This window comes from Amblyomma maculatum, chromosome 1 (assembly GCF_055883805.1).
Source record: "Amblyomma maculatum isolate TAMU_Amacu chromosome 1, ASM5588380v1, whole genome shotgun sequence".
In the NCBI taxonomy this organism is placed as follows: Eukaryota; Metazoa; Arthropoda; class Arachnida; order Ixodida; family Ixodidae; genus Amblyomma; species Amblyomma maculatum.
Window position 1 is genome coordinate 88,958,334 of NC_139344.1, and position 22,624 is coordinate 88,980,957.

General features: G+C 46.4%; 1 protein-coding gene across 1 annotated transcript in view; it reads right to left on the reverse strand.

The window, feature by feature from the left end:
- The window catches only part of LOC146203113 (uncharacterized), a 128,203-nt gene that overhangs the window by 58,048 nt on the left and 47,531 nt on the right, over window positions 1-22,624 (reverse strand). Inside the window, 4 exon segments of the mRNA XM_084588531.1 lie at window positions 3,067-3,489; window positions 8,180-8,247; window positions 13,002-13,143; window positions 16,127-16,294. Coding sequence (XP_084444657.1) covers window positions 3,067-3,489; window positions 8,180-8,247; window positions 13,002-13,143; window positions 16,127-16,294 — 801 coding nt within the window.

The window sequence follows — 22,624 nt, forward strand, 5'->3', positions numbered from 1 at the left end:
TGTTCGCATAGTGCGCTGCCAACTTGTTTTCGCCTGCTCGATAAAAAAGACGTTTGACGTCTGTTTCATCTTACATACGTAGCAAAAGCCATTCGCAGGTTGATATATATACATGAAGGTCTGTGAGAATGCTCTCATTTTTTTCTCGCATGAGTGCAGATGCAAATTAACATTCTCCACGATCGCTTGCAGCGAAATTTGTGCGATCTGTTGATGCTTTTGAATATACTTGGAAATTTTTATTCGAATTCGCGTCATCTATTATGATTATTTTACACCCCTCATAGCCAATTCCACTTTGGGACATTAAACTCCATGTACCACATATACTTAAATATCCTGCTCGACCAGAGCTAGGTTGTATGTGGATATTTAATTCGTACGTTCGTCAGGATCCTAATGACCTTCAAAAAAAAAAATTTAAGACTATGAGAAAAACGCTGCGGGACTGCCCGGATCATAACGATGTAACAATAGAACCAGTGATGAAGAGTCACTCGAAACTCGCGAAAGTAAAAACAAATAAAAGCTACTTTACAATTAAGTCTGTGGGCCTGTTATATCGGCAATATCGCGCTGGAGTGACCGCTCAAGGTAATTGCAGTTACGTTCGCAGCAGCTTTTGTGTATTTTTCTCTGTGAATATATGAACGAACAATACTGCAGGTAAATGGAACTAGTGCAGCTTCCCTGCGGGATCATACGCACACGGAATATCGCGTTTAAACTTCTTATGACTTGATTGTATATCAAAACGGGCACGAGCTGCAGGCGTTTATTGTTATTGCGCTCTTCGTCATGCCGCCGAAAAGTAATCACGACAATTTAGGGTTGCAAACGAACTCATCTAGTTGCAGTGCAGAAGTGCAACGCACGTTAGCCGCGAAGGTAATCAGTCACCGAGTTCTACTTGTCGCGCTCAGTGCCGCTGCCCTTCGCTCTCATATTTATCCGACCGTAAGAAACGTGTTAAAACAAGTGCGATTTTGTTTTTTGTGCCTCGTGGCGGAATCAACCGCACCACAGCTTGCAGAAATATCGGGAATTATGCCCGAAAACGCAGCAAGCGCTGCGCATCCAATGCAGACGGTTCTGGCTTTCTGACTGCTGTCGCCAACGCCGCCGCACCTCCACTGACGTCACGGGTTGAGCGCCACTGCGCGCTCCGGTTCGAGATTATTTTCCTCCTCGCCTCGAAGATGCTTTATAGAAGACGTATAAAATTTTGTGTACGTTCAATTTTTATCCATGCCATTATTTGCAAAAGGCATTAGTTTTGGTCGTGTAGCAGCGCGTAGAAAAATGATATTAAATTGAACTAATTCCATTCGGTGGGAATTACACTAAATTTTCCATGTGGCAGGGGTATTGCTGTGTAGACAATAGGTCCGTTCGATTCACCCTGAACGATCTACACTAGTTCATGCAGTGCACAGCAAGTGCCGTGCAAGTGGTGCACTCATGCAGCGCCAGTTCAGTAGTGCAGGAGTAGCGCGACACTGGTAACAGTAACGTGCTCACTCCATCCAACATCGATTATACGCGTATGCCGGCGTCGTCTGCTGCCATGCTGCTATCTGCTGCTGAACTTCTGCACGAAATCAGCACTTGCTGTCGAGGAAGTGCAGAGTTTTGCTGAACTAGGCCTGCACGACATCTGCACTTGCGTGAAAAGAATACCGTCGTGCAGAGGGTGCTAGGCTGCACTCAGCTGGAACGAATGGCGAAGTGCAGCGCGAAGTGAACTAGTTCAGGTAGTGCAGGCGAATCGAACAAACCTTGTAATCTCACTCGGAGCGAGGTGGATTTAGGGTCGATATTGAGAAAAAAAAATGGAATTTCGTACTAACGATCGGTCGCCCTCATATAAGCCGGCCACTTGTATCCGGTTTGTGAGTGCATAAATGGCTTAAAAATTCTAGGGAATCGATGCGTCATACGGCAATAATTTAGCCGCATTCAAGATCGCTCGGATTGTGCTGCCCTCGTTGGCCATGCATGCCAAATATTTCTTTTTTTTTTAATTGCATTTGATTTACTATAGCCCTAGCTGTCCCTGTCCGATGGCATCGAGGGTGACTCACCGACATCACATAATATATGTTTCACATGGTGCCATACGTGACAGCGATTGACGTTCGCACACGTCGGCAGAACGGCAGCGGGTGCGTGCGGCGCGGCTGCACGCCTATGTCGTCATCATCTGACGTCGCGCGAGGCACTGCTCTCCTGGCCCCGCGCAGGAGTTTCAATTTTGATTCAAGTTTTTGGCTTGTTTAAAATTATTGGTTGCGTAATGTAAACAATGTAATTCCGTACCGTGATGACCAAGCCTTCAGCAATATCAATCAATCATTAATTTAATCCGGCGATTTTTCGACCGTACTGAATTGAATTGAATTAATTCAGTACGGTCGAAAAATCGCCGGAGTTGAAAACGGTACGACGCCACCCTGAACAGTGCACAAAAATCGACTGCATCACAATTTCGATACAAAATTGTGTTATTTTTGACACAGCTCTCTGCTCCAAATTTCTGCTCCCACTACTCGTGAGTCAAGCAAGGTTTTCGCCTTAAAATACTTCAGCCATAAGTGGCACATTATATTTCTACAGTAACCGAAGCCGGCACAAGACAAATTGAATAATGAAATAAAACAGCGCAAGGAACGGGACGAAACACGAAGGAAGGGAGACAAAGACACAGGCGCTGACTAACAACTGAAATTTTATTCCGAAGCAGGACACATATATAAGGCACAAGAGAGTGGTGTGGCCAAATGCGATCCTGCACAGGATCGCATTTGGCCACACCCCTCTCTTTGTACCTTATATATGTGTCCTGCTTCGGAATAAAATTTCAGTTGTTAGTCAGCGCCTGTGTCTTTGTCTCCCTTCCTTCGTGTTTCGTCCCGTTCCTTGCGCTGTTTTATTCCATTATGCAGTACCAACTAGCCCGGCATCTTGCACTTCTGAACAAGACAAATTGCGTACACATTTATGTGTGCCGTGACTGAAAAGGATGGGCAGCATTGTGATGGCCGCAATTGACAGTGCCATATATACCTCTAGGCTGGAGGTCGACGAAGGATCGTTGAAGACATCGTCCTCGTAATCACCGTAGCAGCTCACCCGGCGGCCCAGTTCGCGGTCTCGCTCAGTGGGGCGCCAGTCATGCGACTCGGCCAGTCGCCGGCTGGCGCCGCTGCCCAGGGCCATCCGCGTGAAGGAGTCGTCCTCCAGGCAGGAGCTGTCAGATGAAGTGGACAGCGTGTCCCGGGTCCATCGCGGCAGCCGAAGGCCCAGCGCCACGTGCTCACTGTCGTTGATACTAGAACTCTCGCTACCGTCGTGCCCCGAAGCCAAAGCCTCGGGGGCAGACCTACGCGATGGACTCTCTGACGACGAGGCCAGCGAGTGGCGGGTGTTCTCTCGGAAGCCATTCGGACGGCGGCTCAGGTCGGCTGCGTCCGGCACAGAGACCAATGTCTGTAAACACACGCGGCACATATTTATGCCTATGCGATTTTGACAGGTGAATTCCACTTAATAGTTTTGCTACATGCACATTGAAAAGGCCACTGAACCGAGAGTCGCCTACTAAACTGCGTCGGTCTTGCGCCGCTACAAGAAATTTACCAATGGAATTCGGTCCCGATGTCAGTAGATGTAGACGGAGCATCGAGGAAACATTCAAGCTTGAAGTGCATACGAAACGCAAACACGAGTCAATACCCTCGTGCGCTGTTTTCGCGTGATCATTTGGAAAATAGAAATTTACAAGTAAATATGCACATTATACATGCAATAGTCTTTTTTTTTTAATTTACTGTGGCTTATATGAACGCATAATATGGCGGCTCCGGTGGTCACCTTCGACCTCATCGGCTTCAACTTTTGTTTCCAAAGTTTCGTTGTCAAAGTGCATAATAGCAGCCACCCCCAAAGGAAACTGAGAGCCGTCATCGGCAGCACCCTTTTCACTGTTATTTGCAATCGTAACGCAGCACATAGCACAGACACAAGGCGGGAAAACCGACAGAGTCACAACTAGATTGTCTCATTTCTGTCTCCGCGCTTCCTCGGTGTGATCTGTAGCACCGCAGGTGAACAATAAGGAAATCGCCCTTTCTCAATGCTCAGACTCCGCAAAACACCGTTGAAGACATGCAGAACTTACCAAATGCTTTCGAAATTTCATCTGTCTCTGAGGTTGAATGTCTAGAAATTTTTTATCTAAGGAGCCTAAGTAGTGCCCTACGAATTACACAGGCGGCCGCGAAAGACGAAGCTCTTAATGAGTTAAGCGCTCTGAGTCCAGGGCTTTTGGAACCCAAAGCTCTTAGTATCCGAGATTTTAACTTTTGGAGGCGAAGCCAGCGGTTAAGACCTCCTTGACCGCCAGAGGGTCACGGCTATACATTAACCATTCCTCGCGTCCGCTCTGAGGGGAGCATTCCATTGGCGGAAACGAATTCGTCCGTATTCGATCATTGTGAAACAAACCGTGCTCACCATGTTCAAGTTTTCGCCAACGGCTCTGCGGGAAAGTCGGCGAAGCTAGCACAGCGGCCATGATGGAAAATAGCGCGAAAAAGTACACGTGTCTTCCTTCCGTATTTCGTGTACTTTTTCGCGCTATTTTCCATCATGAACGTTTACCAACTCGCCCAACTTTCGGCATTACTTAGCACAGCGACATTTCATATTAATTCTTAGAATACTGCCTGTTCTGTCCACCTTACGCAAATTGTGACCTCAATAACGACTGAAAGAGTTCCCACTCGGGCGGCCTTTCGGAAGCCTAATTAAAACTTCCCTTTGGGCGAGTGGCCTTGTGGTCGAGCATCCGCCTCGAATTCGGGAGGTACCAGGTTTGATCCCCAGTACCACCGGGTACCCACCGGTTTTCAATAGGCAAAGCTTTCTCCCAGCCTGGTGCTCGGCTCTTTGGGGTGAACTGCTTGTTAAAGGGGTCATGGACCAAAAACGTTGTGCCGATGGACCAATGAATCGTTCTGCCATCAGACAATCATAAGTCCGCCTCGTGCGGCAAAACCTCATTATGTGTCTGAACCTCGTGCACGATGTCGCAGCACCCCAGTTTGTGGACACGGTATATTGAGAAGGGAATACTGCCATGCACCTCAGTGCCTGCTGTGTTGCGGATGCGGAATACTTCCAGCCAATAGAAGTATCTTAGGTTGCTTTTATTTCGAGTCATTATGGTGAAGAGCATAATGCTACTTGTCCCCGCTAACTTGTGGCTTTCCAGTGGCTTGATCTTGGTGGTTAGTGGTCAGATGCAGCCCCATGACTAAAAAGCAGATTGTGCCTTTTTTTTTCTTGTAACATAATGGTCTGTAATAATTAATAAATGGTCTGTGGCGCAAAAATTGCGTCGCAGCCAAGTTAGCAAGTTTGTGTGCTCTAGCTGTTGGTCTTGGAACCGACAAGATAGGATCGCCAAGAAAGGCAGAGGCAAACGTGTACGACAGCACTGCCAACGACCGCAAAAAGGTGCGGGAGTTTGTCAGAATTAAACAGATGTGCGGGCTGCTGTTCGCCAGGTTCCGTCAGCGTCACGTACCCCGAGAGAATCGTGTCTTTGGCGCTTTCCAGCGGTGTACCGACGATCAAACTGCTGAGAGTGAGTCCCACAAGGTGTGCACTGAGAGGCTTCGAGGTCACATGGAGTAGGCTCGCAGTGCACGAGCTCGCACACGATTTACAGTTCCAATCATCTTGTACGACGGCAAGCACGTCTGCAGGACAACGACGCTTTCTGGCGGTTTGAAGATCTACTCGCGAGCTCTCGTCAAGTTACTTAGTGGCTCGACAAATTAGTGCGTCCATGTTTGGCGGACGTTGGCAGCAGGTGTCTGGTCCATGACCCAGGGTCTTTTGCATAACCTCTTTCCCGAGCATTTCACCTCAGAAGAGCCGAGCAGCAGGCCGAGGAAAACCTTGTACACATTGGAAACCTGTGGGTATCCGGCGGAACAGGAATCGAACCTGGTACCTCTTGATTGCAAGGCGGATGCTCTACCACAAGGCCACCGCTTTGGTGATCAAAAAAGGGCCCCATAATGGGCTTCAGTCGCACGAGGCGGTCTCATGATTGTCCTATGGCGGAACGAATCACTGACCCATCGGCGCAACATTTTTGGTCCATGACCCCTTTCCCAAGCATTTCACCACAGAAGAGCCGAACACCAGGCCGGCCGGGGGAAAGCTTGTACCAACTGAAAACCGGTAGGTAGCCGGTGGGTAGCCGGTGGGTAGCCGGCGGTACCAGGGATCGAACCTAGCACCTCCCGAATGCGAGGCGGATGATCAAAGGTAGAGCGTAGCATGTCAGATTTCTTCCCAGTATAGGAGTCGACTGGCATCCCTAACTTCAAAAGGCAGCAACGTTATCAAAATATTTATATCGTCACGTTTTCCCAGGTCTATAGGCTTCAAGGGGTAAAACCATCATTTGGGTATAACAAGAACAAATAGGAGAAAAAAAACGCAGATGGACCGGAAAAAAAGACTTGCACAGCGAAACAAGACTACAAAAATGTAAGCAAAGAAACAGCACCTCCTTGTGTACAGCGAGAGTAGAAAAATGCTCTCATCTAACTTCCGCTTCTCACGACCTCTCAAGAGAAAAAAATAGGCATGGCCACTGGCAACAAGCCACGAATAGAATCCCATGCATCGCTTCATTGATATTCACAGGTTTTCATCTGCATCAACCGGGCCACTTATGAACTAAGTTCAGGTCATTCCCAGGTTTAATGACCAACAACCTTCACAAAGACAAACCTGAAATGCTTCCATTACTGTACAGACAGTCAGCCAGCAGATCATTTGCAAATTTCACACTGCTTTCAAAAGATTCATTAAAATTACACCGACACGCCATCACACATATGCGACCAGCTTTAACATTGCATGTGTAAATTTAAGTAGCTCACTGTGGCCTTGAGGTTGAGCCTTAACACAGAGTTGCAAAGTGCACAACCAGCCAGCAATGGTAAATTTTGATCGTTGCAACGCCATGCCAACAATCGTAATCACAGACTGTCAAAAAGTGCATTGGTCATCAACGACTAAGCGTTTCAGGAAATCAGTGGGCATTTTGATAGCGCAAAAAGCAAGTAACCGCAAAACAGAAGAAAAACACGACGTCACGCCCGTGTTACGTCGTGTTTCTCCCCCGTCTTGTGGAATTCCGGAAGCCAGCGTCTTGTCCGGCTCAACCTACTGACGGGTTCAAAATCTGCCATTGAAGAGCTATAGGGTGAGAGTTCCCCTTAAGAGGCTGTCTATTAGTTTTGTGCGTTTGGTGTATAATCTGCTTAACAGAGGCTTCTCTACACGTTTCCGATGGGTGCCCTCGCATACCGGTTTCCTGTGCAACAGGGTAGCGTACAGCCTTGGCGATGAAGCGCTATCTGAAAATTAATCAAGAAAAATAATTCCACAAGCCCCAAGATAACGGTGCTCAGTCACTTCAAATCCCCGTGGGGCACTCAAAACCTGCCGAGTGTGACCAAGGCACTAAAGAGCTCTTGCAACTTTATTGCATCGCTTTCGCTCGGGTTCTGCTCGTGCCCAAGCGTGGGTGCACAAAACAAACCCAGCTTCCTCTCCACTGAGTTCCTCGTGTGGTGTGTGCGATGTAGAGCATAATCTTATGCATTTCTCGCATTACAACGCGAAGAAGTGCGTTTTACTGGGGAGGAAATGGAGTGAAATACGAATAAAATAGAGAAACGTGTAAGAATATGCATTATACAGAGCACATGTTAGCGACTTAGTACGAAATCTGCTTCCACGCAACAATTGTTTTATACTGTCTCATAATTAAAGGTGTTTTTTTCTTCATCGCTCATATTAATACCATTCCCTTAAACGCCATACCAACACTACAGGATTGAAGCATGTTGGCATGTCTGAGCGAAACAAAAAGCTGCAACATTGTTACAGCTTTTTTTTGTAGACCTACTGAAGGCGCGCAAAAATAGGCACGTGTGTAAACCTCAGGATTGTTGCATACGCCCAAATTATATTTATTTGGTACGGGGCTGCATGAAGAAGTTGATTTCGTACACAGCACCGTTATTATACTTATAAGTGGCTTGTTACGGGTTGAATTTAGCCGCGTCTAAGCAGAAGTATATGATACCTGATGCGTTGATGATCCTTGTGGAGCAGCCGCATCGGTTCGAGCCTCGCCCAGAGCCGCGTAGTTTCCTGCGAAGTCGAATGTGCTCCTTGTGAAAGACTGCATCATTACAAGCGCGCGCGCTTGCATGGTGCAGCCTAAGGGTGCGCAAGCTCATTACACATGCGCAAACGTGTTCTGCATACAAACACATGCGATCGCCTTTCACCAGCGAGCTCTGCGCACGCACTGTACACAATCTGTCTGTGGTGTGAGAAAGTGATAATTTGTGGAAAACAAGGCCCTTTCTTAGTGTCATTTTTTGCGTTGCCACCATACTATAGCATTGAATTACTCTTTTTCAGAACCGTACACACTCCAAAAAAAAAAAAAAAGAATGGAGAAGTAAGGCACAAGTGCACACATAATGAAGTGCTGTACCAAGGTCCTTTTATACTTTTATAAATGGCTCCCCAGTGAGCGTTTTTTTTTTTTGCTTTATCAGTTATTCGCTACAATCATGAGCTTTTCTTCACCGCTGTGCCGTAAGCTATTTTACAATACCGTGCGCATGGTCCCACTTCATACTATGAGTATAAAGCCTATGGCAACATATTCATGAGGCTCCACGCTTTCCGATCATATAATTCGTCTTTTTACTGCTTTTTTAACTTTTTTTGCAGTGAGATCGAGTAGAGTAGCTCAATACGACGGCGTTGGCTGTGCTCAATCGCATGCGAGCTGGAAGCTCTCGCCCAGCGCTGTGGTATAGGCTCGCCGACTAGATGCAACATAGTGCGCACAGAAGTCATGTCTACACCTATTTGGTCTACATGCCTAAAATGGTGTACACATGACTTCTGTTTTGGCATATATGCCTACAGCAGGGGCTTAACTTGGCTCGACTTGTGCAGTGAATCAACCAGGTGGTAAGCAGTCGCTTTTTTCTGGCAACCCGTAGCTAGACTTTATGGCGCATTGCACATTATCTAGGAACAACGTTCAGCTTTCTAGCAGGACGCTATAGTTATTAAAATTACATCCCAAGCACCTTGCCTATTCCTAGGCTTGAAACTCTAAGCTGGGGCAGTGGGGCGGTGAGGATGGAGTGCCCCATATATATAAGACCTTTTGTTCAGAAAAAAATATTCGGGTCACTGTAGCTGTCCTTCTCAGAGAAATAATAACTTAAAGCGCCCTTGCCTCAAGCTGCAAATAAAGTAAGCAGGCTACAGCTGACATGTTTCTCATTCTCACTGGCCAGGTTTCCTGGAATACGCAGACTGAGAGCCCTCAGCTGGCTGAGCCTTTCTTTTTTCTTTTTTACTTACCGCAAGCTAAAGAGCCAGTTAGGGTTGCCGTGAACTGCGCGTCTTGCGGGTGCCGATGCGGCACGAACCCGGTAAGACCGACGCGGCTGTTGGGACCATCTGAGCACGAGCCGGCACAGCAGACATGTGCTTCCTGATACGCCAATCTTTGCATTAATAGCTTGCTGAATCGGAAGAGCACTTCTGCGTCGAGGTTATACTGCCTGGAACTTTCCAGCTCGCTTCCGTAAGCGCAGAGCCGACCATAGTGACAAGCATACAGGCACACGAGCCATGTGTTGCTGGTGTAAAACATTACTTTGATCTGATCACAGGCCGCGCTGCAGTACTCGCGCTGTCACTCCCGACAAACTCTAAAGTGAAAGAGTGGATACTAAATTTAATCGAAAGCTTGTTGTCAGCAGATGTGTTGCTTATCATGAAAATTTAAAACAGCGCACTAAAACTGGGATGACGAAGAAACGCAGAAACGACCTTCTCAACCCTATATCTGTCATGCTATTTCTGAACGTGTTTCATCTTCATCGTCCTCATTTTTTCGCGCTGCTTTACATCTGCAGCACGATCAAGGCTGACGTTGAAAAGCATGTGATCAAGACTATGAGAGTTTGAAGTGCGAATTTTCGCCCCGCTGATTTCTCCTAGACCATCAGTGGTGACTGGTGATCTCGGCTCACGCAAATTGTGAACCATCCTTGATGGCGGCATTTTTCAGCAGCGGCCTTGTGACCGTACAGGTATTTTGTAAGAAGCGAAAGGCGCCTATTTTCTCGGCGATAAAGTGTATGCAATATTTTGCAGTCAGTATTTGCCAGATGAGCACTAAATTCTGAGTGTGTACTGAACTTAACCGAGATGTAGAGCTACAGCCCGAGCCAGTGTCAGCGCGTAGCGGCATTTGTAACCGCGAGAAAGTAGTCGCACGGCTTTTACTTACAGCCGGAGTTAATCTGCTGGTCAAGCGATCAATGCGTTTAAAAATTTATTCTCAAGAACAAAGTCCCATCAGTGGCAACATAATGTACCCCTGCGGACGAAAGTAAACGGAGCACGCCATTTGCTTCTAAACTTTTTCCCGCTTTGCATAATTGAAACTGGCAGTCGTGGTATGTATGAACCGGTAGTAGACGTCAGTGCCCTTTTGCATGGACAAATATTGTTTTCTTATCTCCAGTGCTGAAGGCGTACTTTTAATTTGAACGGAAAAGTGTGCCCCGTTTACTTATGTCCGCACTTGTACTGTCAAACTCTTCCAGTTACATAGCTTAATGAATGAAACCCATTATAATGCAGTTTTTAACTAACGCCGTTGGGTTGTTAGTTCCAACGAGGAGTTCGAAGCCGTGGAAAAGATGATGCCACATCAGTATCTAAAATGAAGGAAAACTCATTTTTGCCAAATGCGAAAGTGAGGACATCGGATGCTCGGGAATCTCGGTGGAAATTTACGCGACGCCCGCTAGTGACGTTGTTTAAGCTACTATGGCTCCTAATTCTAACTGCATATATCTGCTGCTGTGCCGCGCCATGCACAGGTTTGATAAAAAATTCCCAAGCCACAGGGTCTGCTTTTTAGCGGCTTATTCTGGTGCAATTATGCAGTTAGGCTTATTATGCAGTTAGGCTTATGCAGTTCTTAGAGCCTTAGTAGTTTTGGCTACTACGGCTCCCATAACTGAAACTGATACTTGTACCCCCGTACACACATTGTGGGCTTCAGGGTTGTCCTATAACTGTCCTGCGGTATACTGTTCACAAGGCAGACCTCTTGGGAACTATTGACAAACCCTGAACTTTCTTTTCCTTCGCCACTTGGTGCGAAGTAAATGACAGCCGTTGCCAACTGTGTGGTCGTTTATGTTCTGAGAGCAACGGAGGAAAACGTGCACGAAATGGCGCAGTATTGAGCAAGCAGTTTGGATTTTAGTCAATGCAACACGTAATTAGCAGACGGCCGTTTCCACCAAGCCTCCTGTGTATCTAATCTGCTATATTTCGGTGCGGAAGAAAGCGCTGCATTTCCTCACACTGCTAGGCTTAAGAAAATGAGTTTTTCATAGTTTCGAAAACTGATATGGCGCTGTCTTATCCCGGCTTCGAACTAAAAATTGGTGCTAACCACTAAGCTGTATTAATTACACTGTTTATTATATTTAGCTGCATAATTAGAATGATTTTCGGTAAATTAGGAACTCCGCGGCTGGGGAATAGTTTGTTTCTAAAAAGTCGCTTTTCTTTTTTACTTCCGAACTCCTCTACTTTTAGCAACGTTTGAAAGGTCTCACTGAAACAGCCGGTATTTCTGCTAGGGCTTGTGCACGATTTGTGCCAGTAAGAATGCATGAACCCTGCAGGCCGTCACTGATATTTTGCACTGTTGCTTTCTTCTTGCGCCTAGACCACGATTTTTTCTTTTGCTTGGCAGCCAGATGCGATGGTGCGTACGTTGAAGCGAAGTGGAAAACGAGGAAAATGATTCTCGGCGTGCAAGAGGCCAACAACAACAACAGGGTTTTAAAATTTTACCGGGACGACATGCTTGCTTTTCGCGCACGTAGCGACCTCTCACCCACCGTCTTCCTTTTTAGACGTGATTAGAGATGCCTTGCGATGTGTCGCACACTCCGTCAATACCGGAATGTTTTGCATTCAAGGTCAACTGCATCTGCGTCATGGTTTTACCGCGTCTGTGATTCCTGCGCATCGAGGACTTGTACGCTGGCAGGCGATACAGTGCATAATTTCGAGGTGGAGCAATTGCCGGCAGAATAAGCAAGGCTAATCCCACCTGTAGCATAAAACAACTCAACTCAACTCAATTTCGCGGTGCAGCACGGGAAAGGGCCGTTATATAGAAAAAAAAAAGCACGCAAAAGAGCTTGCATTGAGAACCCGCGAGTCTTCGCCTAGGGCCGCGAAATCTCACGAACGTTTTAATGCAGTTTTACGTAGCGCAACACAACGAGTGCCGGATTGTTGAATCATCTTTCTGGCAGCCCTATTGTATTTACAGTAGTACTCCTTATAGGCCGCGAAAGTTGCATTTAATGAGAAATCATGAGCTGCATGACTGTGAATGTGATGGTAAGTTTAATTTGGGAACTTCATTGAGGGCAGTGTTTTTTTTTTTTTTTTTTTTTTTTTTTGCGCGCTAGCTGCTGAGGTGCAGTTGAACTTTGTTCCACAACTTGTTGACAGCATTGACGCAGGAAAATCAAAGAAAAAGAAATCCTCAAAACTTTTTGCAGTTCCGGACGGTGCATGATTGGTCAGCTATTCTTCTTTCGCGCACCACTGTCAGGCAATGACTGTCAGAGTGGCCTGAGCGAGCAAGTCGTGCACTGTTTTCCAATGGGAACAGCGTCGACGGCTCAGGTTTTGTGGTGCGAGCAGCAGCCTCCAGTTTATTGCCAGAAAATTGCGACATTGCCCTGTGCAGTATACGGCCGTGTTCCGTCCCCGAGCCGCGGCGTTCTTTAGGAACGTGTCCTGCTTTCTCAGCCTGTGCTTACCGTCCGATGCAAAGAGACGGAGTAGTTCAGAGCGCAGCTTGTGCACGGTGGTCATGAGCTGCACTGACGGCCCGGGACCTCGCTCCACAGCCGGCGAAGTGGCGCTAATACGGAGGCCGCTTTTGCTCACGCCCTCGTTCGCCTGGTGGAGATGAAAGAAATAGATAAGCCTCACAGAGAAACATTTTTTGTTCTTAATGGCGTTTTTATGCACTCTTTTAGCTTCGATTTTGCCGTGCCAGTTTACTTTGTTACGGGTACACCAAGTGTGCAGGAAAGCAACAGGAATTAATTGGGGGCGGCTGTTTCCAAGAGCTTTACCGTGAGATTGTGCTCTGAGAACAGTTTTTCAGACCTGAAACTTCTCCCATCGCTTCCATAAACTTCCGGCCGGCCTCCGAGGGAGGGCCAACGTCGATTATGGTGAAGGAAGCCATTTGCGTGCTAGGTAGCAGAACCTTTGCAATCGAGTGAGAGAGCAGAGCCGCATGCAGTGCGGAGCTATGAAGTCACGGACTCGGGCACAAGGGGGTTGGAGCCCGACAACCTTAACCTAGACCGTCCGTAACGTACAGAGCTTTTGTAAAAATATATATTACACAGGTCAGCACACTACTTCGCTGCAGTGTAGAAGGGTTGCTTTAGCAGTGTTGGCACTGCTAAGTCTTGCAGAGGTGAAGACAGGAGCTCATATACCCAGCCAGGTATTTGAAAGCACTGCTCACAAGTGCACCCAAGAAAAACTCGAAAACATGTATATATACATATACATATATATATATATATACATATACATATATATATATATATATATATATATATATATATATATATATATATATATATATATATATATATATATATATATATATATATATATATATATATATATATATATATATATATATATATATATATATATATATATATTATTATTACAGTGGATGTTAGTACTTGCATTTAACCGTTTACCTATCCACTAACGGAGCAGGGCGGTTCAAAGCCACAGGGATATAAAATTCTTTTTCTATTATTTTTTTTCTTCGCTATTTGAGATCTGTCCAAGCGACGCAAAATTAGAGTTGCACAGTTCTGATTCTCAAGGTATCGCTCGAGTGAATGCGGTTCGGGACTGGTCACTGTTTTTGTCTAGCCATCATGGCATGTCATATAGAGCCAGACGCTGGTACGATAAAGAACAACACGCCGGTTTTTCAGTCGTAACGTCCAAAGAGAATGACGCTTGTGAATTATCCTTGTGTTTCTTATGACTTATCATCCTGTAACTCCAGGCTGTCGTCACGCGAGATCAGCAGGCAATATTAAGCACAAAATTCTTTTGGCTCCCGTTTCGGCTACCTTGAGGTGCCATCGAGCCAAAACCGAAGGTGACCGAAACCGACAGCTATATCCGGGTGCCGATTTTCCGTCATCCGGGAGCCGAAACTGGATCATCCAGGCACCGAACATGCTTTAACGAGGCGAGTTCTGTGCTCTCTAAGCCCTCGTACAGTACCGGCATACAAATGCTAGTTGCTGCCCAAACGAGCTACAAATATTATTCTTTCCAAATTCAATAGTTGTTGCCCCGCCGTGGTGGCGAGGTGTTGAGGGGCTCGACCGCTGTATCCAAGGATGAGGGATCGAATCCCGGCCACTACGGCAGCATTTCGATGGAGGCGATAAGCAATGCGCCCGAGTGCTGTGCGATGTCAGTGCGCGTTAAAGAACCCCAGGTGGCCGAAGTTTCCGGAGCTCTCCACTGCGGTGTCTCTCATAGCCTGAGTCGTTTTGGGTCGTTTTGGGACGTTACACCCTATAAAACAAACCAGCCAATGTTCGTTAAGATATCACTCAAGCTGTGCATTTAAAACTGAATTTTAGTTTGTGATTTTTAATAACGCCGTTCAAAAGGCAGACACGAGGCATCATAGGCTTCATTATCATCCATTGGCTGTTGATACATTTGAGAGAGGGCGGCTCTAGGATAAGAGGCGCCCTGTGGGGAACAATGGCTTCCGCGCCGTCCCCAAGGATGACGCCACGGTCCCACACACTCATGCACGTAAATACAACCCGACGCCGACGGCAAAGGTTTAAAGGCAGTTTGGACATTTGGGATCAAGCTGATGGCATTTCCCACTTTGGCAGGCGGATGTACGCACACTCGGGGAGCACTCGAACGCGGTGCTACTCTTACATTCTTGCAGGCTTGCGTCGAACAGTGACCGCGTATCCTTCTGCATTATTGTGCATCTCAGTGCCGTCACCGTCACAGCTGCTTAAGCCTAACAATGAAGCCTGATGAAAGGAGATCTAGGAAGCGTCTTGCGAGAAGCGATCCCTTTGCAGTTTATACGCCGCATCACAAGACTACTCGTCCCTGCCGACAACGCCATGATTATGCGTCCGCTCTCAAAGATGACAAGGCTGCCTTAGAGGCGGTAACCATTCCATGCTTACACCTACTCTGGATTACGGGAGAGGCAGTAATTACTTACGCTTGTCAGAGCTAGGTGCATATGTAGTCGATTCTAATCCTTGGTTGGAAGAAGGATACTAAATGATAAGTGAAATGATATGACACCACCTTAAATGGTGCAGAAAGTACGGTCGCATCACAATTTCGATACGAAATCACAGCTTATTTCACCGTTGTTTTTTCCCTTAATTTTGGTGACGGCGACTGCGACGACGACGGCAGCGGCGACGGCTTTTTGGCCGAACGAGCTGTATTACACTCTGTGCGAAATAACTGTGCAGGTGCAGTAACTAACTAATGAAAGGAAGGAAAGAGAAAAAAGGCAAAAACAGTCTGTGATCTTTTGTTTCCTTCGTAGATTGAAGAAGAAGTGGAGGAACATGAATAACCTGAGCATACGTTCTCATTAAAAACTGCTTAATCGCGCAATACGCTTATTAAGCATCAGGCTGCAACGAGCAGCGAAGTTCTTTCTCCGCAGTATCATACCTTTTTTTTTTTGTTCTCAGAAATGTGCAGCACTACTGAGGGGAAATAATTATTGGCAGGGGTAAGAATGCTAGACTATGGCTGAATAAAGAAGACAAAGGAGGCTTCACGGAGCGGTTAGAATTCGGAATAGTGTGTTGGTACATGGCCTTACGTGCAGGCTGCGGACAGCTCCGAGCACTCCATCGCTGGCAGAGCGCAGGGTTCGGAGGGTCTTGGCGGCGCCGCGGCCGACGGAGGCCAACTCGCACATAAGGAGCTCCCGGCGAAGCTGGCACACCTGGCTCGAGCGATCAGCGACGGCGGCCTCCAGGAGCTGCGCCTGCGTCACATCACGGGCAGGCCATAGGTCAGCAAAATCATGTGCGCTCACTCAGGCTCGAACAGAAAAATTTGGTCCATCTGCGGGGTCACTCTCACTCAGACTCACAAGGCCCGGACTCACTCACACTTATGAACTCAAACTCATGCAAGCTGGCGACTCACTCGGGCTCACTCAGACTCATGAACTCAAACTCACGCATGATGACGACTCACTCGGGCTCACTCAGACTCATAACTAATATGGGCTCACCCGCTCATTTTAACTCACGACTCATCTGAACTCACTCATCTCGACTCACTCATTTTTGACTCACGACTCATCTGAACTCTGACTAATCTGGACTCACTCATTTTAACTCACGACCCATTGCGCTCACTCATTTCGACTCATCAGGACTCACTCACCATGAACTCACTCATTTCCACTCTCGACAAGCAACGAGTGACGGTCCTAAAGCTTGTATAGGTAGGCGGAAGGCAGTAGAGAAAAACGCGGGAAATAAATTGAAAAAAAAAAAGTGTAACATTGCATGATTAGACAGTTTTCTTCAGTAATGAGTTGAAAGATGACAGTAAAAGGGAAAAAAATATGGTAGGGATTAACTCTTTTAAGCTGATTATAGTACGAAAGCACGGCCTTTTTAGGTATAGTACGGGCCAAATTTTGAAAATGGCTATAGCCGATTTGGTGGTTGCTGTCTTATCGGGCACAGTCATTAAGGGTTGGATGCTAATTGTAAAGGTGCAACTTCAAAGTGGCCTGGGCCAAATTCTGGAAATGGTCATTCCCAACTTTAAAGGTAACCATAGTGTCGAGGACGGTCAATGCGATTAGGAACTGATCGTTTTTGATGCAAATTGGCCAAAATCAAATTTCAAGGGTTGGGAAAACGTGTGTGACCCAAACCGAAATTTGGAGGTCACCATCGTGTTCGCCGTAATTGAATTATGTTGTACGTTCATTTTGGTCCGAAATGGGCCGAAGTCAATCTACTGGGGTGAGCGGACGAAATTTGAGGGTGGGCCGGGTCAAATTTGGAGGTCATCATGTTGTTCGCCATAGTCATATTAAATTGTACAGAGTTTTGCCTAAATCAGTCGAGGTCAAATTTCGGCGGTGGGTAGGCAAAATTTAAGGCGGCCCGGGAGGTCACCGTCGTGGTCGCCATAGGCGAATTATGTTGGACAGGTTTTGGACCAAATCGACCGAAGCAAAATTTCAGCTACACCGGAATGCGTTTAAATTCCATGTACAGGGGGATCCACTTCTAGCCATAACATGATCACTGCTTTCAAACCAGCATTGCGTCGCATGCAGGCGCTTATCGAAGCAAAGCGATATATGCACGGTGGGACGCGGAGCTGATGCTTCGCATGGCCTGCCGCCTAGCTTTATGGAATGGTCGGGTCGGCGCAATGATGCTTTGAAAGCAGTGGCCGTGTTATAGCTAGAACTGGATCACCCTGCACGTAGCCATTTATTGTGACATCCTCTAACAGCCTACCCAATTAGAGCAATGGCACACAAAAAGAAATATCGCACAAGATTCTTGGTCTGTGGTGGTGAGCCTATGACTTCTTTCGCAATAAAAAAGAACATTAAAAAATGTGGTTACATAATGGTCTCTTCGAAATTCACTAGCCTGACATTATTAGCTATGCACAGATAGTCTGGCTCGTTCGCATCGCTGTGCGAACGAGCCCGTGAAATCATGAGAGATATTCCGAAGTAAATAAACAGCAAGGGAAGAACTATATAGCCACCGCAATACAACACGCCAATGAGAACAAATGTTCAATTAACCTGCATTCATCGCCATAGCAAAAAAAATTGTGTAACAAAAAGTAACGAAATTGCTCTACATCATCAGCTCACCAAGAAGCTTATTCATTAGAATTACACAGGCAATTCTAGTCCGCTGGGATCTAATTAGCGACTTGTGCCCATTACTCACTCGATCACTTAAGTTCATGATTCTTCAACCTCTGAGCAAGAATTCATTTGATTTCATAGGAAATTTCTAGGTCGGACTTAGCACGACTCAGATCATAATCTGAGTGCGAGTCTGGACTCACAACTTAGATCATTCTGAGTGTGAGTCCGGACTCACGACTCAGAATATGATCTGAGTGTGAGTCCGAACTCACGGCTCAGATCACGATTTGAGTGTGAGTCCGGACTCACAACTGAAATCATGATCTGAATGTAAGTCCGGACTCGCATTCAGATCATGATCTGAATTCGAGTCCGGACTCACTCACGACTCAAATCATGATCTGAATGTGAGCCTGAGTGAGCCCGAGTGAGTCGACTCACGAGTGAGTCCGCCGACCTATGGGATAGGCACCGGCCGATGATTCGAAACCGCACGTAAACTGTAACGCTGATACGAGAAGGCTTTCTCGGTGATCATTAATCCTTCAAAGATGGAGCTGGAAATAAAGTTGACGGTTGTTCAGTACGAGTTCAGTCGAACAATGTACGGTTCTCTAGGAGTTGCTTTTTTTTTTCTATCGGCTCCTTCGAGCGAGAGAAAAACATTTTATCCGTCCGCTCCATAGTACACCTTTTACAAATTTTGCATCAGCGCGCTAGCCCAAACAAAAATGCGGCATCTCTGTGTTTCATAGGCTGGCAACATTGTAATAACGTCAATGTTTTTTTTTTAATGTGCGAAAAATCTAGATATCTGAAGTCTAGCTTTCTTTCACAATAAATAAATCTGCGAGCCAGTTGAAAAGTGTTGTAAGATATCGGTGGAGCTCAGGAAAACAAGTCTAAATGTCATTTAGCGACAGCGACACATGTACATCGATAAAATTGACCATCGCCATGATTTTCTCAATCACAGATAGCTGTCACTAGATGGCGTTGAAATGCAGTTTTTCCTGTTTTCCCTAAAATCCCTTGATAATATGAAAGTAACGACTTTCTCTGAACTCTGCCGCTGGCCCGCGCACCCTGGCAGATCCTCCTCTCTCACATCTCCCATTGGCGATTTTCTCAACGGTGATTGGCTCCGCGGGCTGTCGCCGGGAAAAGCACTTGAAAAAGTTCGCTCTTTTTGTGTTTTCATTTTTAGTCAGCCGCTGTTGCTAGGACCGAGCTCCCTAGCATTCCACGCTTGCACTTCGCGCTATTCGCGCTCTTTTAGTGCAGCGCTATGCCGAGTCGCTTCGCATTTCAATGCACAAGCAGGCATTAAAAAGGCTTCGTTCTTTTCGCAATTCCGAGCGGAAAGAAGGACACCATTGGAAGAAAAAAGTGGTTCAACAACCTCGGCCGCAAGAACTTCAACCCGACGAAGACTGGCCACCTCTGCGACGTACTGTGCATTTCTTCCAAGCGACTTGAAACTGCTTGCAAGCGCATTACAAAGCTAACGATCTCACTTAATTCACTGATCATTTTGTGCCGTTATGCGCGTTATTGTTTACACTCAACGTGCTATAATAGCGACTGCTGATGCATACAATGCGTATACAATATCCGCTTTAATTTCTGAACCTAGGTCTCGCTTTTCAACGATAACGTGTGTTACGAGGGAGAATATTAACTCATTAATAGGCTTATGTCGCAGGAGCGTGTAGAGGACTCGTCCGCAGAACGTGTCCATCGCACATCAAAATTTTCTCCCTGTAGACCGCCGAAATTTGACCTCGTCCTAATCTGGCGAAAATGAGTGTCCAACGTAATTTGAATATGGCGAATTCAGTAGTTACGTCCAAAATTCGGTGAACCTCCCTCAGAATGTAGTCCAGGAGCCCCCTAAATTTGACCTCATCCGAATGTGGTCAAAACTGGTGTGCAACCTAATTTGCGTATGGCGAATTTTGTGGTGACCTCCAAACCTAGGTGGGCCGTTCCCCAGGTTTACTCCTCTGGACCCCCGAAAATTGATCTCGACCGAATTTGACCAAAATATGTGTCCGACCTATTTAAGTATAGGGAATTCAGCGGTAACGTTTAAACTTAGGAGGGCCACCCCAGAAATTTGGCCCTCAAGATCCCCAAAATTTGACCATGGTCCGAATCTGACCGAAATTGGTGTCTATACCTAATTTGAGTATGGCCAACTCAGTGATGACTTCCAATTTTAGGTGGGCCTCTTTAAACAATTAGCAAGTTAACGGGCATCATGTTCATTTTCGTAGCGTAGAGTAGCCTTCGGCCGTGCACCCAAGAGGTCTAGTGTGTGCAGAGAAAATAATGCTGTTTTGATTTGGGTTGATATAGGAATATTTTGTACGTGCGCACGCTGTCTCAATTATCAACGTAAGGCCTGTACTTTTTCCGCATTTTGTCACTAAAAGAGCAGAAAGTGTTCTGGATCACGTTTCTTTAGTCCAATAAAAGCAAAAAAATATTTGTCATACTAAAATTAGGATTGACACCAATTTGGATGAAATTTGGACAAGGTCTAGTTTTGGTCGTCGAGAAGGCCAAATTTTGGGGTGCGGACGACACTTCCCTCGGATGACGGGAAATCGGTGCCCTGATTTTGGCTCTCGGTTTCGGCTCGATGTTACTTGGAGGCCGCCGACAGCGGGAGCTAAAGGCGTTTTATGCCTAACAGAAAAAAGTTGATATGCGTTTTCAAGCAGCCGTGAACATTCTTAACAACGAACACAATTAAGCCGCTGCAATGTTCACTGCGCGGTGCCAAACTCATACTGAGCCTTATTGAAAAATTTTAGGACGGCCATCAAAGCAAATGTTCCAGCCTGTTGCTAGCAACTATCGCATTTCTGAAACTCCACTCGTTAACAACTTCATGAACTTTACTTCCGCTAAAATTAGTTTGAGGTGAATCTACATTTAACTGAGCATCGGTATGCTGAAAACATTTAGGAATGTTCAAATATATAGGAAATATTATGCTGAATATATTATTCCGTGTTGAGACACGCGGCATTGAAAAATCAAAAGGAATGTGAGGTGTATGCAGCAAGCAGTTTTTGTTCATGCCGCAAGCGCTCATAATTTGCACTTTCATTGGGCGTTCGAGACGCTAATTTATGTGGCTCGCGGTACATTCAAGCGTGCCGCATGTCTTACTCGCGTTTTTATTCGATAACAGAGCGTGGAAAAAGCGCAAACTTAAGAGTGCGCGCGTGTGCGAACGAGTGCTGCCCCAAAAAGTGTGCCGTGTGCAGCGCGCGGGGATTGCGGGTGAGGATATTCGAGGAGGAAAATGCCGGAGTGGAGGAGAGTGTCGCTACTTTCAAACTATCGAGGGGCTTTAGTTTTCCCGAGCTCCGCCATCGGCTGGGTGCTGTATACAACTTTTTGCTCACGACTGTACATGCTGATGGGAATGGTCCAATGTGGAGCAAAACCTTTCTTTAAATGTTTATCCTCCACTCGTATCGAGTAGTTAAGACTACCATGGAAGAGGAATGGGGAACGTTTTTGACTACAATGAAAACGTTAATAGCGGAAAAAAAATAACCATGATCCCTCCCCAGAGAGATCTGGGGATGTATTGGCTGTTCCAGTAGAATTTCACGATACGCGGAAAAACTGCGCTCGTAAAGAACTTCCTGTCGAGAAAGGCTCTTGTCCAGAGTTTCGGGGTATGTAGATAATGCATGTTACGCTTTTTAAATAAGTAGTGGGCATTCATGAGTTGGGATTAAGGTAACATGGCTATGCAGGCCCCGCGCTTCTGCTTCACTTTTTCGAAGTAGCGCCCTTCAGATGCTTCGTAACAACATCTGCAGTCTTGCAATAACGGTTTCAGTTCTTAAAATAGATTGCCTCGCAACGTGCCACATAATTTTAAAGCCGCAGCGAAGGATAGCCGTGACTTGCAAATGAACGCCCGTTATCTGCCGACGAACGCCCGTTTCTCTCAGACAAATTACAAATCGCAGGATATGAAGCCATGTGTAGCCACGGCCAGAGTAACAGAGAGCATTGACCTTCTAACTCTGCCGTGTTCTTGCGTAGATAGTCTCCTTGCGTATAAGGGAGAGGAGTTTATGCATGAGCGCAAGAAGGGTAGATAGAGTATGGTAATGAGCGCGACCACCTTTCTAAACACACATTAGTATTCGCTTTTGGGAGGCTTCGTATGAGCTAGTCAGTGCTGGAATTTCCATTTTCTCCCATCTGTGACGGTGCCGAAATCCGCAGCGCCGTCTGCAAGGCTGGGCCAGGCTGGCCACGGAGACGCAACTGGGAAAGAGGTCCCTCTCACCGGGGGAGAAAGAAAGCTTATGTAGGATATGCTCAGTGGCACCAGATAATGTCGCGTCAGAGAGGATACATGCGTTAACAAGCGACTCGCTGGACAGACCGAATGTGCCTTGGCTAAGTTCACTT